Source organism: Zalophus californianus, chromosome 6 (genome assembly GCF_009762305.2).
Source record: "Zalophus californianus isolate mZalCal1 chromosome 6, mZalCal1.pri.v2, whole genome shotgun sequence".
Lineage (NCBI taxonomy): Eukaryota > Metazoa > Chordata > Mammalia > Carnivora > Otariidae > Zalophus > Zalophus californianus.
In genome coordinates this window covers 120046737-120066753 of record NC_045600.1, presented here as the reverse complement: position 1 = coordinate 120066753, position 20017 = coordinate 120046737, and the positions used below count along the sequence as shown (strand labels likewise).

At 37.8% G+C, this 20017-nt stretch overlaps 1 protein-coding gene across 4 annotated transcripts in view; it reads left to right on the top strand.

Annotated features, from left to right (window-relative positions):
• The window catches only part of GABRA5 (gamma-aminobutyric acid type A receptor subunit alpha5), a 93474-nt gene that overhangs the window by 48277 nt on the left and 25180 nt on the right, over positions 1 to 20017 (top strand). For all 4 annotated transcript variants that reach the window (XM_027570991.1, XM_027570992.1, XM_027570993.1 and 1 more), the window contains exon 7: positions 6259 to 6341. In XM_027570991.1, the coding sequence (XP_027426792.1) occupies positions 6259 to 6341 (83 nt within the window). The remainder of the gene's footprint in view (positions 1 to 6258; positions 6342 to 20017) is intronic.

The following is a 20017-nucleotide window of genomic DNA, read 5'->3' as shown; positions in this document are numbered from 1 at the left end:
TCAAAATATACATGGGGCTGCTATTCAGCACACTAACGGACCATTTGACTTATAATACTATCTTTTTAAGGGAAACTATTGCATTAGTTTTCTATTGCTGCTGTAACAAATTAGCATGAATTTAGTGACTTAAGACAACGTACATTTATTGTTCACTGCTCTGGAGACTAGAAGTGTGATGAAGCTTTTGGCAAGATTGTGTCTCTTTCAAATTCTCTAGGGAAGAGTATTTCCTTGCCTTTTCCAGCTTCTACAAGATGTGTGCATTCCTTGGCTCTGGCCCTACATCACTCCTTCCATCACCACATCTCCTTCTCTGACTCTGACACTCCTGTTTTCTTCTTATAAGTAGCCTTATATTACATTGAGCTCACCCAGAAAACCCGGGATAATCTTCCCATCTCAAGAGCCTTAATCCCATCCTAATCTGAAAAATCCCTTTTGCTGTGATAGGTAAGAAGGATTAGGACATGATCAACTTTGGAGGTTATTATTTTGCTTACCACAATCTTGTCTTCTGGTTCTCCCCAAAACTCATGTCTTTCCCACGTGCAAAATATGTTAACCCCATCCCAATATCTCTAAATGTCACAACTCATTACAGCATTGAATTAAAGACCCAACTAAATCTCAGCAGCTCAAAAGTTCCAGATATCATTATTGAAGTTATCTAAATAAACTATGTAAGATGACTGGGGTATGATCTACCCTGAGGCACAATTCCTTCCCATTTGTAAATTTGTGGAACTCAAGAAACAAGTTTCTGCTCCCCAAATCAAATGGTTGGACAGGCATATGATAACAGTCACAGATATTCCCATTTGAAAGGGGAGAAAATGTCAGGAAAAAATGAAGCACTCTTCCCTCTCTCTGTCCTTTTCAGTCCAAATTGGCAGTGTTTCTGCTGGTATAAAATTCTCAAAAGTTTTGTAGGTCTCCTGTGTGTGTCTCAAGAATTCATACCACTAGACAAGAGGCTTGTACTTAAATCTTTCATGGATAATCTAATCTTTATTCCTGGCTTTTGCTTACACAGTTAAAGCTTCTTTGCCACTAAAGTAACATATCTACAAATTTGGGAGTATGGGGTCCCATGAGTCACATACCTAATCTCAGAGAGTCTGCTGTGTAACTAAATACTCTGACCTTTTGATACTTTTGAGGCATTAGCAAAAGTTTGTCCAACCACACCCTTATCTTTATTTTAAGAACATTCTTTCCTGACAGTTAATCTCCTAATTACAGCATCTCTTGCAACCTGGATAGACTGAGAATTTCCCAAATCAAGTCCTGGTCCCTTTTTGTTGGCAGGTCTTCCCTCATCCTCTCTTTTTCTTCTCACATTTTACTATAAGCAACAGGAAGAAAACAGACCACAACTACAGCACTTTGCTTGGAAATCTCATCTAAGTATCCAATTTCATCATTGTATCCATTGCATATAACACCCAGAATTCTTTCTGGATTCTCTAGGGGTGAATCTGTTCTGTTCCCTGCCTCTTCCAACCTCTAGAAGCTACCCGCATTCCTGAGTTCATGGCCACATGCTCTGATCTCTGCTTCTGTCATCACATCTCCTTTTCTGACCCTCATACTCCTGCCTCTCTCTCAAAAGAACCTTTGTGATTACACTGGGCCCATCTGGATAAACCAGGATAATCTGCCCTATCCCAAGGACCTTAATTTAATCACATCTGTAAAGCTTCTTTGACACTTAAAGTAACATATTTATAGGTTTGGGAGTGTGGAGAGTTAGGACATGGGCATCTTTGTAGGACCATTTTTCTACCTGCCACCACCATACTTTCTGCTGCACTGATGTAGTATTTCCATGTAAGTGAAGAAGGCTCAGATCTGAAGAGATTACTAAGTAGACATCTGGAGGCTAACCCCCTTTTCACACTTATCAACTATTTTTTTTTCAGAAAATAAAAGCAGTTGTTATTATCTTTCTTCTTCAAATGGGAAACTGGATCAGAGAAGTTAGGCAGTTTTACAAAGTTTACACAGTTAGTTAATGGCAAAGCTACCCTAGAATTCGGCCGTTTTAACCATCTTAAAGTGCTTTCCACTGTGAACTGCCCCTGGTCAAGCAGAGAGCTCTCTAGTGAGTTTAGGATCCTAAACCCTTGATTAGTATGATATAAATCCAAGTTGAAGCAAGTAGTTTATCTCACAAAATGCCCTTTCCTGACCCTAAAAATAAAATGTTGTTGAAAATTGAGACATGTGTTTCAATAAGTTAATGTTTGAATATCTTAACAGAAATGGGAAGTATAATAGAAATTTGACCTCGGGGGGGGGGGAATGCTGGATTCTTGGATCTATCAGTAATTCAGTGAAGTTTTCCCATAAGGCACATTTCTTAACATTTTAGGTTTTATTTCCTTTATCTGAAAAGTAAAACTTTCTAGTAGGTGGCCTGGCTGGCTCCTTTGAACTATGACAATCTATTATTCCTTAGAGTGCTTTGATCTCAATTCTGTATGAAGGAAGTTGGTTATATATCAAGGCATTCTACATTTTAGGGAGCCCATCAATGGAAGGTGTCCTCTTATCTAGAGATATTTTTTGAGTATTATAAAAGTATAGGCTATTTTTGAAATGTTCAAAGAGATAAAAAATTTGAAAGTCATTCCCCTACTGAGGCTGAAACATTTGCTATTAGAGGATTTAGCTGAATAAATACATTCATCCTTTAGAAGAAAGATGCTATCATAGATGTATATTTTTCCAGTGTTTGGAATTCTACTTCTAAGGAGGTCTTTTAAAATGGGGGAACAATCCATGAGGTTTTAATGATAGCACTTATTGAGATGGTAATTGTAGAATTACTATCTTTTTATAATGTTTTTACTGGAATTAGTTTTTCTTTAAACATATTCTTCTTTTTAGTTAGATCCAGCTAAATTCTGTCCACCAGTCTCTTCCCACCATCACTTAACCCTCTGGTCTTGCAGCTGTATGCTGAAAGCAGACTCCTTAGTGTATAATCCTTATCATCTTTAAATGTCAGTGCAGTAGCTTTCAGAAGGTAACCAGCTCTCAGGGCCAAACAGCCAGAATAGAGCAGGACATGAGATGAACTGAGTAAGTAAGAGCTGAGACCACCATGACAGAAAAGAAGACTTCTCATCCCCCTTATAAATACATGGTGTTGGCCAAGAAAAAAGGAGGGCATGAGGAAAAGGGGAAAAAGCCAGGAGTGGGCAGTGTGCCCAAGGTGAGAAGTCAAGTCTCCTTGAGGGGATCTTCTCTGACAAGTAGGGGCAAACAATAGAAAAGCCAGGTGGTGATGCCTCCAGTGGCCATGGAGATGGAAGCAAAGTACTGCCATGAGCACGGAGGGAAGAGGCATTGACCAATGATTCACGACACCTTCAAGGACTCAGCCAACACATCTGGCTTCAAGTCCGCCTCCAGACCCAGTGGGCAGTAGAGTGTTTCCTGGGGAACAGAGGCTCAGTTATATGAGCTGGCAGACATGGCTGTGTCTAGAGAGAGGATTCCTCCATGGAGAGACCATCTCCACATCACCCTGATGATGGGAATGGGGCCCAAAAAGTTGTCAGCATTTTGGGAGGGCAACTTGAAGACTGCAGTGCTGGGTCTGCAGTACCTGTGGCTGGACTAAGACAGTCAGGATCACCTGAAGCATCTCCGCTTACACCCTACCTCACACTGCTCCCACTGACTGAGCCCAGGGTCGTCCTTACACCTGCATCCATAAACCGTTTGAACAGAGGCTGCAGACCAGCACAGAATCTCCAAATCAAAACTGTTCTCCTTTAAGCTCCTGCAGCCCCGTTATTTTGTGTGCTTATTCTCTCATTTATTGCTTTGTACCTGGCACTGCAGCTTTATATATTCTTATCTTCCTACTAAAAATTTGCTTCTGAAGAAAATTTTAGATTTTCTGAGTTCATTGTGAATTTATTCTCTAAAACATTTTTGACTCATTTAAGTTCTTTGTCACACTATATGTTTTACTTTAAAAATTTCTTAAATTTGCTAACAAACAAAGTTAACATTTTCTTTTGTGTTGGCTGAATGCTTTCTTCACAGAGATTTTTAAGTCATAATTTTCTTAATTCTAATAAGTAAATACTTTATCCACTTCATAGTCTCTAATAATAATCCTTTTGAAGAGGTCCATTGCAGATTATTTATCATGTAAAACAATCTAAAAGTCTAACAACAATTGCTTTAATATATATCCATTATTATGTTATTTATTATTATACATAATTGATTTAATGTTACACATGTTATATTATGTATGTGTATATGTATGTTATACATATAATATATGTATATACACATACATATAGCCCACACATCTGCATCATGGAATTAAATAGTTCGTCTTTCAAAATCATGATTATGTAGAGATTTTCACATCAGAATTACCCTGTTCCTAATGTTAGGTATATGAAAGACTGAATTTTGTATACCAAGAACAAAAAGAAAATACATGTACATGTCAGAAAACTCTGGACAAAATTTATCGGGTGAAATTATAAGTGAAATGATATCTATTTGTAGTTTTCTCCTTCACAATTCTCCTGTATGTTCCCATATCTTTCTATGAACATATGCGGTGTATCATTTTAAATACCATCTCCCTGTCTGAATGTGATACTTGGTGCTGTGTTCTAGTCCATGTGCACTCCAGCCTTTTAAGCATTATTCCATCCCCTCAAGCCAGAGGCAGCAGAGGATTTCTTCTCTTTGATGCACACAGACCTTTCTTGCACTGACTCATATTTTTGTGTCATTCATTCAGAGAATACATACATTGGGGCGCCTGGGTGGCTCAGTCGGTAAGCGTCTGCCTTCGGCTCAGGTCATGATCCCAGGGTCCTGGGATCGAGCCCCGCATCGGGCTCCCTGCTCCATGGGAAGCCTGCTTCTCCCTCTCCCACTCCCCCTGCTTGTGTTCTCTCTCTCGCTGTCTCTCACTCTGTCAAATAAATAAAATCTTAAAAAAAAAATACATATATTGACCACTCTGCAGTCGTCAAGTGTGAATTCTGTGCCCAATTTAATAGCAACAGTTTACTCTGTTTTAACAGGAGGAAGTAGTGAAGGTAAAAATAAATGTTTTTACATTTTTATTCTCACCCTGGGCACATAGCCAAGATCCAGACTCAATATAAGAGGGAAGGACCAATAGTGCTAATATCATATCGAATTATTATTTGTCTAAAAATGTAATTATAACATCTGTTTAAGGGTGAATGTTTTATATTATGATTTCATTCTGTATAATTTAATTTCATTTTAAATAGTAGAATAAGAAACTTAAGAAACAGATTAACTCATTAATGAAATTTAGATTCACTATCTAATTAGTAAAGTCTGTCGAGAAATAAAAGCACGACAGTGTGGCAACTTTGGAAGTGTACAGAACCCATTACTACTTAGTGTGTGGTGGACGTGCCATTACGGAGTCACAGTAGTCAGGGGTCTGGGTTCAAATCATGACTCCATGACTTAATAGCTCTATATCCTCATCCTGATCCTTTAATATCTGTGCATCACTTTCCTGCTTTGTAAACTGGGACATTAACAGCAACAAAGCTCCTAATGTTATTCTGATTAGATGTGTTAGTGCAGCTAAGCATTTAACACAGTGCCTGGCATAGACCTGGTGGTTATTATGTCCATTACTGTTTGAGTGACAGTGGTAGTAGATGGTGGTATTATCTGGAAGACCAGGCTTGGATTAAAAGCAATTAGGTTGTACCAGTAGATTGCTGTCATAACACAATTTCACCTACTCTTCAGTGTCATGTCATCAGTCCAGTACACAATAATTACAGCCAGCTTCTGGTCAAACTTTGGACAGCATTTATTACACATTTATATTTTTTGAGCATATAAACTATTTTAGAAAATACTTATATTTTCAGCCTTGTCAAAGGAAGTTTTTTTAGATTACTCTGAGTAAGGGATGGAAAACAAAGAATAAATCATTTTTAAAGGCATCTGAAAATTACTTTACAAGTGGTAATGTATGTACAGACACACACAAAGCCACAGAACTAAGTAGATTTGACTTAAGCCTGTTTCTAAATGATATCCATCTTCAAGGCAAACCTATATAATTTTGTGAAACAGTTTAGACAATTTCATGAAATATGGTAATTGAAATAATGAGTGAAGTACTTAACATGGCTTTATGGAACATGGTGCCGCTCAGTAAATAGCCAGAATTGGAGAGTCATTTAAAGGTCTTTGTCTCTTACTTTTCAGTTTGACCATCTCTGCAGAGTGCCCAATGCAACTTGAGGATTTCCCGATGGATGCCCATGCTTGCCCTCTGAAATTTGGCAGCTGTAAGTTATTTTCACAAGTAAGAACCATGGATATACTTTCGGGGTTATTTCCACATTCATTCAGAATTTAAGTTCCATATGTGAATAAGCACGTTATGGGTGGCAGTCAGCTTGAGAAGACTGGAATGCTGTGGATTATTTATACCTTTGTCCTCGCAGACTAGTTTCCTTGTCTGTAACTGAGAGAATATGAGCGGAGGGACAAACCATCTAGAAGATGATCCTGGGGAAGTGTTTCCAGGCCTTCACCTGGCAGTTCTTTGTTGTTTTCACTTCTCAGATTGCAGGTTACCTCCCGCAAGGGGACACCCATTCCAGACCCACTTTCCAATACACAGCCAATACATTTTTTGTTGGATTGTAGTCATTGCTGTCTTAACACACTTCTTCTAGACTGTTCATGAGAGCAATGACATTGTCATATTCACCCTCACTACTCACCTTGTGCACATATTGGGAAATGTGTTGCTTGAACAAATAATTATTCATTAGGTGAACATCTCTCTGATTCTAGTAGAAAGTCTTGAATTCCAGCCATGCCAGACAGTGCAGTGATGACACTGGCCCCTACATAAGTCTGCAGGTTCATACTCACTTCTAAGATGTTGGAAGGCAGGGTTAGAACCAAACTCTTCCCTTCTTTCTTTAAGCTATCCCTTTATGCTCATGCTATGTGAAGTTTTCATTTTTTAAAATTTTTTTTATAGTTATGTTAATCACCATACATTACATCATTGGTTTTTGATGTAGTGTTCCATGATTCATTGTTTGTGCATAACACCCAGTGCTCCACGCAGAATGTGCCCTCTTTAATACCCATCACCAGGCTAACCCATCACCCCACCCCCCTCCCCTCTAGAACCCTCAGTTTGTTTTTCAGAGTCCATCATCTCTCATGGTTCATCTCCCCCTCCGACTTACTCCCTTTCATTCTTCCCCTCCTGCTATCTTCTTCTTTTTCTTTTTTCTTAACATATGTTGCATTATTTGTTACAGAAGTACAGATCTGTGATTCAACAGTCTTGCACAATTCACAGCGCTCACCATAGCACATACGCTGCCCAATGTCTATCACCCAGCCACCCCATCCCTCCCACCCCCCACCACTCCAACAACCCTCCGTTTGTTTCCTGAGATTAAGAATTCCTCATATCAGTGAGGTCATATGATACACGTCTTTCTCTGATTGACTTATTTCACTCAGCATAACACCCTCCAGTTCCATCCACGTCATTGCGAATGGTAAGATCTCATTCCTTTTGATGGCTTCAAATTTATTCCATTGTGTATACATACAACATCTTCTTTATCCATTCATCTGTCGATGGACATCTTGGCTCTTTCCACAGTTTGCCTATTGTGGACATTGCTGCTATAAACATCGGGGTGTACGTACCCCTTCGGATCCCTACATTTTTATCTTTGGGGTAAATACCCAGTAGTGCAATTGCTGGATCGTAGGGTAGCTCTATTTTCAAGTGTTTGAGGAACCTCCATACTGTTTTCCAGAGGGGTTGCACCAGCTTGCATTCCCACAAACTGTGTAGGAGGGTTCCCCTTTCTCTGCATCCCAGCCAACATCTGTCATTTCCGGACATGTTAATTTTAGCCATTCTGACTGGTGTGAGGTGGTATCTCACTGGGGTTTTGATTTGGATTTCCCTGATGCCGAGCGATGTTGAGCACTTTTTCCTGTGTCTGTCGGCCATTTGGATGTCTTCTTTGGAAAAATGTCTGTTCGTGTCTTCTGCCCATTTCTTGATTGGATTATTTCTTCTTTGGGTGTTGAGTTTGATAAGTTCTTTATAGATTTTGGATACTAGCCTTTATCTGATATGTCATTTGCAAATATTTTCTCCCATTCTGTCAGTTGTCTTTTGGTTTTCTGGACTGTTTCTTTTGCTGTGCAAAAGCTTTTTATCTTGATGAAATCCCAAGAGTTCATTTTTGCCCTTGCTTCCCTTGCCTTTGGTGATGTTTCTAGGAAGAAGTTGCTGCGGCTGAGGTCGAAGAGGTTGCTGCCTGTGTTCTCCTTTAGGATATTGATGGACACCTGTCTCACATTTAGGTCTTTCAACCATTTGGAGTCTATTTTTGTGTGTGGTGTAAGCAAATGGTCCAGTTTCATTCTTCTGCATGTGGCTGTCCAATTTTCCCAGCACCATTTGTTGAAGAGACTGTCTTTTTTCCATTGGACATTCTTTGCTGCTTTGTCAAAGATAAGTTGACCATAGAGTTGAGGGTCCATTTCTGGGCTCTCTATTCTGTTCCATTGATCAAAGTGTCTGTTTGTGTGCCAGTACCATACTGTCTTGATGATGACAACTTTGTAATAGAGCTGGAAGTCCGGAATTGGGAAGCCGCCAGCTTTGCTTTTCTTTTTCAATACTCCTCTAGATATTCGGGGTCTCTTCTGGTTCCATACAAATTTTAGGATTATTTGTTCCATTTCTTTGAAAAAAGTGGATGGTATTTGGATGGAGATTGCATTGAATGTGTAGATTGCTCTAGGTAGCATTGACATCTTCACAATGTTTGTTCTTCCAAGAGCATGGAAAGTTTTTCCATTTCTTTGTGTCTTCTTCAATTCCTTTCATGAGTATTTTATACTTTTCTGAGTACAGATCCTTTGCCTCTTTGGTTAAATTTATTCCTAGGTATCTTATGGTTTGGGGTGCAATTGTAAATGGGATTGACTCCTTGATTTGTCTCTCTTCTGTCTTGTTGTTGGTGTATAGGAATGCCACTGATTTTTGTGCATTGATTTTATATCCTGCTACTTGACTGAATTCCTGTATGAGTTCTAGCAGTTTTGGGGTGGAGTCTTTTGGGTTTTCCACAGAAAGTATCATATCATCTGCAAAGAGTGAGAGTTTGACTTCCTCTTTGCCGATTTGGATGCCTTTGATTTCTTTTTGTTGTCTGATTGCTGTGGCTAGGACTTCTAATACTATGTTGAAAAGCAGTGGTGATAGTGGACATCCCTGCCATGTTCCTGAACTTAGGGGAAAAGCTCTCAGCTTTTCTCCATTGAGAATGATATTCGCTGTAGGTTTTTCATAGGTGGCTTTTATGATATTGAGGTATGTACCCTCTATCCCTATACTCTGAAGAGTTTTGTTCAAGAAAGATGCTGTACTTTGTCAAATGCTTTTTCTGCATCTATTGAGGGGATCATATGATTCTTGTTCTTTCTTTTGTTAATGTATTGTATCATGTTGATTGATTTGCGGATGTTGAACCAACCTTGCAGCCCAGGGATAAATCCCACTTGGTCATGGTGAATAGTCCTTTTAATGTACTGTTGGATCCTATTGGCTAGTATTTTGGTGAGAATTTTTGCATCCATGTTCATCAAGGATATTGGCTGTAATTCTCCTTTTTGATGGGATCTTTGTCTGGTTTGGGGATCAAGGTAATGGTGGCCTCATAAAATGAGATTGGAAGTTTTCCTTCCATTTCTATTTTTTGGAACAGTTTCAGGAGAATAGGTATTAATTCTTCTTGAAATGTTTGGTAGAATTCCCCTGGGAAGCCATCTGGCCCTGGGGTTTTGTTTGTTGGGAGATTTTTGACAACTGCTTCAATTTCCTTAGGGGTTATAGGTCTGTTCAGGTTTTCTCTTTCTTCCTGGTTCAGTTTTGGTTGTTGATACATCTCTAGGAATGCACCCATTTCTTCCAGGTTATCTAATTTGCTGGCATAGAGTTGCTCAAAATATGTTCTTTTAATTGTTTGTATTTCCTTGGTGTTGGTGGTGATCTCTCCTCTTTCATTCGTGATTTTGTTGATTTGGGTCATTTCTCTTTTCTTTTTGATAAGTCTGTCCAGGGGTTTATTAATCTTGTTAATTCTTTCAAAGAACCAGCTCCTAGATGCGTTGATCTGTTCTACTGTTCTTTTAGTTTCTAGTTCATTGATTTCTGGTCTGATCTTTATGATTTCTCTTCTCCTGCTAGGTTTAGGCTTTATTTGCTGTTCTTTCTCCAGCTCCTTTAGGTGTAGGGTTAGGTTGTGTATTTGAGACCTTTCTTGTTTCGTGAGAAAGGCTTGTATTGCTATATACTTCCCTCTCAGGACTGCCTTTGCTGTATCCCAAAGATTTTGAACAGTTGTGTTTTCATTTTCATTGGTTTCCATGAATTTTTTTAGTTCTTCTTTAATTTCCTGGTTGACCCATTCATTCTTTAGTAGGATGCTCTTTAGCCTCCATGTATTTGAGTTCTTTCCGACTTTCCTCTTGTGATTGAGTTCTAGTTTCAAAGCATTGTGCTCTGAAAATATGTAGGGAATAATCCCAATCTTTTGGTACTGGTTGAGTCCTGATTTGTGACCTAGGATGGGATCAATTCTGGAGAATGTTCCGTGGGCACTAGGGAAGAATGTGTATTCCGTTGCTTTGGGACGGAATGTTCTGAATATGTCTGTGAAGTCCATTTGGTCCAGTGTGTCATTTAAAGTCTTTATTTCCTTGCTGATCTTTTCCTAAGATGATCTGTCCATTTCAGTCAGGGGGGTGTTAAAATCCCCCACTATTATTGTATTGTTGTAAATGTGTTTCTTTGCTTTTGTTATTAATTGCCTTATATAATTGGCTGCTCCCTTGTTAGGGGCATAGATATTTACAATTGTTAGATCTTCTTGTTGGATAGACACTTTAAGTAGGATAGCTTGTCCTTCTTCACCTCTTATTACAATCTTTGTTTTAAAATCTAATTTGTCTGATATAAGGATTGCCAACCCAGATCTCTTTTGGTGTCCATTAGCATGGTAAATGGTCTTCCACCCCCTCACTTTCAATCTGGGGGTGTCTTTGGGTCTAAAATGAGTCTCTTGCAGACAGCATATTGATGGGTCTTGTTTTTTCATCCAATCTGATAGCCTGTGTCTTTTGATTGGGGCATTGAGCCCATTTACATTCAGGGTAACTATTGAAAGGTATGAATTTAGTGTCATTGTATTGCCTGTTAGGTGACTGTTACTGTATATTGTCTGTGTTCCTTTCTGATCTATGCTGCTTTTAGGCTCTCTCTTTGCTTAGAGGACCCCTTTCTATATTTCTTGTAGAGCTGGTTTCGTGTTTGCAAATTCCTTTAGTTTTTGTTTGTCCTGGAAGCTTTTTATCTCTCCTTCAATTTTCAATGAGAGCCTAGCTGGATATAGTATTCTTGGCTGCATATTTTTCTCATTTAGCACTCTGAAGATATCATGCCAGTCCTTTCTGGCCTGCCAGGTCTCTGTGGATAGGTCTGTTGCCAATCTAATATTTCTACCATTGTAGGTTACATATCTCTTCTCCCGAGCTGCTTTCAGGATTTTCTCTTTGTCTCTGAGACTCGTAAGTTTTACTATTAGATATCGGGGTGTTGACCTATTTTTATTGATTTTGAGACGGGATCTCTGTGCCTCCTGGATTTTAATGCCTGTTTCCTTCCTCACATTAGGGAAGTTCTCTGCTATTATTTGTTCCAATATACCTTCTGCCCCTCCCTCTCTTTCTTCTTCTTCTGGGATCCCAATTATTCTAATGTTGTTTCATCTTATCGTATCGCTTATCTCTCGAATTCTGCCCTCGTGATCCTGTAGGGATCTCTGTCTTTTTCTCAGCCTTTTTATTTTCCATCATTTGGTCTTCTATATTGCTGATTCTGTCTTCTGCCTCATTTATGCTAGCAGTTAGTGCCCCCATTTTTGATTTCACCTCATTAATAGCCTTTTTGTTTTCAACTTGGTTAGATTTTAGTTCTTTTATTTCTCCAGAAAGGGTTTCTCTAATAACTTCATAACGCTTTTTCAAGCCCAGCTAATATCTTTAATGTCATGATTCTGAACTCTAGGTCAGACATCGTACTAATGTCCATATTGAGTAGGTCCCTGGCAGACGGTACTACCTCTTGTTCTTTTTGCTGAGGTGATTTTTTTTGTCTTGTCATTTTGTCCAGAGGAGAATAGATGAATGAGAGAACAAAATGCTAACAGGTTAACAATGTCCCCAGCAAATATACTCTAAACAAATCATAAAAGACCTGAAACCAGGGGAAAAGAAAGGGAAAGAAAGAAAAAAGAAAGAAAAAAAATGAAAAAGTAAAAACAAAAACAGAACAATACAAAAAAATGTAATATGATCAAATATGATCAGGCTAGTGCATAGATCAGTGCCACACACTTGATTTTAGATGTATTTTGGTCTGTTAGAAAAAAGTGCCTCCTAAAATTTTAAAGGAAGAAAGACTTATATATGTACAAAATAAGGGTTGATACAATGAAGGGGTGGAAGATGACTGTAAAGATGAAAATTATAAAAGATTTTATAAAAGGAATTTATAAGAAGTTGTTTGAAAAAAAGATTTAAAAAAAAAAGAAAAAAAAAGAATGTGATCAGGCAGGAGACTAGAACAAAGCCATACACTAGTGTATTAGGGTATATTTTGATCTGTTAGAAGAAACTGTATCTCAAAATTGTAAAGAGAGAACAACTTATATATATATGCCAAAAATAAGGGTAACTACTATGAAGGGATAAAATATGACTCTAAAAATGAAAAATAAAAAATGTTTTTTTTTAAAAAAGGGATTGATAAGATGTTGGTTGAAAAAGGGAAAAAAAAATTTAAAAAAATGAAAAAAATTTAACTTTAAAAACCTAATGAATCATGGTAAAAAAGGCATGAATTCTATGTGCAGTATTCCCCTAGCGCTGGAGTTCTCCCGTTCTCCTTGATCGGTAAAATTGGTCTTGGCTTGCTGGCTGTTCGTGCTGATCTTCTCCGGGAGGGACCTGTTGCCGTGGTTCCCAAATGTCTTTGCCGGAGGCGGAATTGCCCCGCCCTTGTTGGTCTGGGCTAAGCAAGCTGCTCCGGTTTGCTCTCAGGAGCTTTTGTTCCCTACAAGCTCTCGGTACAGCTTTGGAGGACCAGGACGAAAATGGTGGCCTCCCAATCTCCGCCCGGAGGAGCTGAGAGCTCGGGGCCCCGCTCCTCAGTGCGCCCCCAGAGAAAACCAGTCACTCCTGTTTCCCCAGTCTCCGGCCGCACTCCGTGCTCACCCGGCCTGTGACCGAGCATTTCTATCTCTGGCACCAGACCCCGTGTGGAGTCTCCAAACTCAGCAGATCCCTGTGGTGCGCTCCCGCGCCTCTCCTCCCAGGGGAGGAAGGGGAGTCTCCCCACCTCTGCCGCTTGTTGGGTCCCTGCTGGAGGAGCAGTGGCCCGACTGGGACGCGGATCACAGTTTATGGCAGCCCCGAACTGAGAACCCGCGCCTCGGCTCCATCTCTGCAGCCGGCTTCCCTGCTCCAATACCTGGGAGCTCTGTGGCACTCAGGCATCTCCGGTTTTTCTGTGACCCCGAGGGTCCTGAGATCACACTGTCCCACGAGGGTTCCACCCCCCACTTAGCCACTGGAGCGATGTCCCTCAGCGGAGCCGACTTCTAAAAGTCCGATTTTGTGCTCCCTGGCTCTATTACTTGCCAGAAGGAGCCGACGGAGGCCCCCTCCCCCGCCGTCTATCCTCCCAAATGTCGCCTCGGATTCACTTCTCTGCACGTCCTACCTTCCAGTAAGTGGTCGCTTCTCTGTTCAGAGAGTTGTTGCTACTCTCTTCTTTGATCTCCTGTTGAGTTCGTAGGTGTTCAGAATGGTTTGATCCCTATTCAGCTGAATTCCTGAGACCAGACGAAATCCAGGTCTCCTCCTCCTCCGCCATCTTGCTCCGCCGAAATTTTCATTTTTGAAAGCAGAAGAATGTGCTCTTTGAGATTGAGCATCAATTTGTATTAAGGTACTACATTTTTTTATAATCTATAAACCAATATTGTTACATTATTATTAATTAAGGTCCATAGTTTATGTTAAGGTTCGCTCTTGTGTTGTATATTCTATACGTTTTGATAAGTTTATAATGTCATGTATACACCATTATATTATTGTACAAAGTCGTTTCACTGCCCTTAGAATCCTTTGTACTCCACTAATTCACCCTCCCTTCCCTCAGTCCCTAACAACTACTGATCTTTTGACTGTATCCATAGATTTTCCTTTTCCAGAATGTCATACAGTTGGAATCATATAGTATGCAGCCTTGTCAGATTGCTGCTTTTACTTGGTAATATGTATTTATGGTTTCTCCATGCCTTTCATGTCTGAAGAACTTATGTCCTTTTAGTGCTAAGTAATATTCCATCGTCTGGTTGTACCATAATTTATCCATTCACCTGTTGAATGAGATCTTGGTTGCTTCCACATTTGGGCAATTATGAAGAAAGCTGCTGAAAACATCTGTGTGCAGGTTTTTGTGTGGACATACATTTTCAATTCCTTTGGTTAAATATCAAGAAGCACCAGTGGTGGATCATATAGTTTCAATATGTTTAGCTGTATAAGAAATTGACTAATTGTCATTCCCACCAGCAAAGAATGAGAGTTCCTCTTGCTCCACATCTTCATCAGCATTTGGTGTTATCAGTATTCTGAATTTTATCTATTCTAATAGGTGTGTAATGGTATCTTATTTTAATTTATAATATCCTTATGACATATGATACTGAATAGCTTTTCATATGTTTATTTGCTATCCATTTATGGTGTTTTGGTGAGGTGTCTGTTCAAGGCTTTTTCCCATTTTTAATCTGGTTGTTCATTTTCTTATTGTTTAGTTTAAAGAGTTCTTTGTATATTTTGTGTATCAGTTCTTTATCAGATATGTGTTTTGCAAATATTTCCCCAAGTCTACAGCTTATCCTCTCATTTTCTTGACAGTGTCTTTCATCTAGCAGACATTTATAATTTTCATGAAGTCTAGCTTATTAATTCTTTAATGGATCATGTCTCTGATGTATCTAAAAACTAAGGTTATCAAAAAAATCTATATCTAGATTTTCTTCTGTGTTATCATCTGAGAGTTTTATAGTTTTGCATTTTATGCATGAGTCTGTGGTCTATTTTGAGTTAATTTTTGTGAAGATAGAAGGTGTATGTGTAGATCCTCCTTTTTTTAAATTTGCATGTGGCTGTCTAGTTGTTTCAGCACCATTTGTTGAAAAGACTATCTTTAATCCATTGTATTGCCTTTACTCCTTTGTCAAAGACCAGTTGACTTGGTTTGTGTGGGTCTATTTTTGAGCTTTCTAATCTGTTCCGTTGATCTATTTGCCTATTCTTTTGCCAATACTACATTGTCTTCCTACTATAACTTTATACTAAGTCTTGAAGTTGGGTAGGGTCAGTTCTCTGACTTCGCTCTTCTTCAGTATTGTGCTGGCCATTCTTTTGCCCCTCCACATAAACTTTAGAGTCAGTTTGTCAGTATCTACAAAATAACTTGCTGGGATTTTTATTGTTATTGCATTGGATCTATAGATCAAGTAGGGAAAAACTGACATCTTGACATAATTTAGGCCTCCTATTCATGAACATGAAATAACTCCATTTGTTTAGTTCTTCTTTGATTTCTTTCATTAGAGTGTTGTATCTTTCTTTATATAAGCCAGATTACCTTGGCACCAGAACCAAAGATATTGCAAAAATGGTAAAACTTTGGATCAGTATCCCTCATGTATAGAGACACACAAAAAAATCCTTGACAAAGTACTAGTACATTGGATTCAACAATAAAGTGAATAATACACAATGACCAAGACCAAGTAGTTTATTCCAGAGATGCAAGACTGAGTTATAATTCACTATTTTAACATTGTAAACAAGAAAACTAACATAATGGGGGCGCCTGGGTGGCTTAGTTGATTAAGCATCTGACTCTTGGTTTCAGCTCAGGTCATGATCTCAGGGTTGTGAAATCAAGCCTCGTGTCAGGCTCTGCAATGGGTGTGGAGCCTGCTTGGGATTCTATTTCTCTCTTCTTCCTCTGCCCCTACCCCCGCTCACACACACTCTCTCTCTGAAAAAAATAAAATCCTAAAAAAAAAAAGAAAACTAACATAATAATGTCAATTGATGCAGGAAAAACATTCTCAGAAAACTAGTAATAGATGGGAAATTCCTGAATTTGATAAAATATTTCTACAAACAACCACAATGAAAAGCTATAAATATTACACTTAATGTAAAAAAAAAAAAAAAAAGACTGAATAGTTTCCTAAGACTGAGAATAAGGAATTGATGTCTGCTTTCACCAATTTTACTCAACATAATGCTGGAAATTCTAACCTGTGCAATAAGACAAGAAAGGGAAATAAAAGTGTGCAGATTAGAAAAAAAAGACGGGATTTTTACTTGTTAATCTTTGTATCTTTCATTTCCTTGTCCTGTCATTACATTAGTTTAGGACTAGCATTTTCCTGTCTAGTTGTTTCACATCAATTCTTGAGAAAGAGGTATTGAAATCTCCAAATATAATTGTGCATTTGTGTATTTCCACTTTCAGTTCAATCAGTTTTTGCTTCACATATTTTTCAGCTATTATTTGGTGAATACACATGGGATTGTTATGTCTTCTTGGTGGATTTGTATAATATCCTTCTCTGTCTCTGGTAATTTTCTTTGTTTTAAAGTCAGCCTAATATCCACATAGCCACTCTTGCTTTCTTTTTGAATAATGTTTGAGTGGTAATTTTTTTTCTTATTTTTACTCTCAACACTTATATGTCATTATGTGAAAATAAGTTTCTTGTAGACAGCATATAGCTAGATCAGATTTTTGAATTAACTTTGTCAGTCTGTGTCTTTTAATTGGTGTATTTTCATCATTTACATATAATGTATCTATTGATATGTTAGTGCTTAAGTCTGCCATTTTATTTATTTATTTTTGGTTTTGTTCTTTATTTTTCTCATTTCTCTATTTTCTTTTTTCTGCCTTCCTATTGGTTAGCTGGACAATTATTATGATTATTATATTATTAAATTTTTATTTGCTTATAGTATTTTTTCTATACAGTTTTTCCTCAATTTATAATGGGATTGCATCTTGATAAACTCATTGTAAGTTAAAAATATTGTAAGTTGAAAATGCATTTATTATACCTAATCTATAGAACATTATACCTTAACCTAGCTTACCTTAAATGTTCTCAGAACACTTACATTAGCTGACAGTTGGACTAAATCATCTAATACAAAGCCTATTTTATTATAAAGTGTTGAATATCTCATGCAATTTATTGAATACTATACAAAAATGAAAAACAGAATGGTTGCATGGGCATAGAATGGTTGTAAATGTGTCAATTGTTTACCCTTGTGATCATGTGGTTGATTGGGAGCGGTGGCTCAGTGCCACAGCTCAGAACCACATATTGCTAGCCTGGGAAAAGATCACAATTCAAAATTTGAAGTGAGGTTGGTACAAAGTACATACTGTTTTTGTACCACCATGATGAAAAGTCATAAGTCAAACCATCTTAAGTTGGGAACTCTGTATGTTTTTGTATAGCTTTTTTAGTTGTTGCTGTAGTTGTTTACATACAGTTGACCCTTGAGCAATATCACAGAGGTACCAACTTCCCACACAGTTTAAAATCCATGTATAACTTTTGACTCAACAAAACTTAATTACTAATAGCCCACTGTTTACTGGAAGCCTTACCAATAACCTAAACAGTCAATTTACACATATTTTGTACTTACAGGTATTATATACTGTATTCTTACAATAAAGTGAGCCAGAGAAAAGAAAATGTTATTAAGAAAATCATAAGGAAGAGAAAATACATTTATAGTATTGTACTATACTGATATAAATAAAACCCATGTATTAGTGGACCTACGTGTTTATACGCATGTTGTTTAAGGGTCAACTGTATATATAACTTATCAAAATTTACTGGTGTCTTCATTTTGCCAGATCAAATGAAAAATAAAAACCTTATCTCCCTTTATATGTGCTTATCTTCCCATAATTATAATACAGTTGCCTAAAGATGTTCTTTTTGTTTGAGTTACAAACTCAAGACAAGAAGGAAATTCTATTATATTTACCCATATTTTTACACTGTGTTCTTTTTTATTTTAAGTGTTCCAAGATTTCTTCTTTAAAACTAAGTTATTTTATAATAAAATAATAAAAATAATAACGCGATAAAATATTTTATAATAGAACTTATTTTATAACTGCTTAGCAAACTTCCTTTAGCCATTTTTTAGGATAGACTACTGGCAATAAATTCTCTTTGTTTTTCTTCATCTGAAAATGTTTTGATTTTTCCCTTCATACCTGATGGATATTTTCACCAGATATATTCTGTTCTGATAGTTCTTTGACACTTGAAAAATGTGCTACTTTATTCTTGCTTCCTTATGAGAAATCTGATGCCATTCAAATCATTTTTCGCTTATAGATAAGATGTCATTTTTCTCTGGTTGCTTTCAAGATTTTTTTCTTTGTCTTTAGTTTTCAGAAGTTTAACTATGATGTGTATTGGTATAGATTTCTTTGGGTTTATCTTGCTTGGGCCTTGCTCAGTTTCTTGAACCTATAGATTTTTGCCAAATTTAGAAGTTTGAGCAATTATTTCTTTGAATACTCCTCTTTCTCTTCTCTTTTCCTAAATCCAATGTCATGAATATTAGATACTTTTTTATATCCCCATAAGTTCTGAAGCTCTTTTCATTTTTTCCTGTTTTCTCCATTTTTCATATTATTTAATTTCTGTTTTATCTTTCAGTTTACTAATTCTTTCCTTTATTCCCTCCATCCTGCTTATGAATTCATGTATTGAGCTTTGTATTATGGTCATTGTATTTTTCAGTTCTGTGAAGTTTAATTTGTCTATCATCTTGACTGGGTCATGGCAAGCCCAGATATTTGGTCAAACATTATTCTGTGCGATGTCTGTTAGGATGCTTTTGGACAAGATTAACATTTAAATTAATAGACTGAGTGAAGCAGATTGCCTTTTCTAATGTGGGTGGGTCTCATTCAATTAGCTGGAGTCCTGAACAGAACAGAAAGGTTGACCTTCCTATGATAAGGGGAAACTCCTCCTGCCTGACTGCCTTCATCAGGACCATTGGTCTTTTCCTGCCTTTGGGTTCAAACTGTAAACATCAGCTCTTGGGTTTCTGGCCAGCCAGTTCTCAAACTAGAACTATACCATCAGCTTTCCTGGGTCTCCAGCTTGCTGACTGCACGACTTCTCATTTTCACATGAGCCAATTTCTCATAATAAATTTTTTTAAAAAGAATATCGCTTCTCGGCCTTTTGGCTAAGATCAAGCGTAAAAAAGAATATCTATCTATGTTCTATTGGTTCTATTTCTCTGGAGACTAATACATATATTGGTTCTGAGAAGTGGGTGCTGCTGTAACAAATAATTAAAAATGTGGATGTTTCCTAAAAAAAATAAAAGAAAATGTGTACGTGTCCTTAGAATTGGATAATAGGTAGAGGCTGGAGAGTATTGTGGTGCATGATAGAAAGGGTGATTCTGGTGAGAGCTCAGAAGGAAAAAAGGAGAGCTGGAGAGAAAGCCCTTCATCTTCTTAGAGAATCCATAAATAATCATGAACAGACTGCTGGTAGACATATGGTGTGAAAGGTCTTCTGGTGAGGTCTCAGCAGAAATGAGGGACAAGTTAGAGGAAACTGGAGGAAAGGCAGTCCTTGTTACAAATTGACTAAATTGTGTTCAAGGCAGTTGGCTGAATTGTGTTCTAGTGTTTCATGGAAGGTAGAATTTGTGAGCAATGAAACTGGATATTTAGTTGAGATTTCTAGCA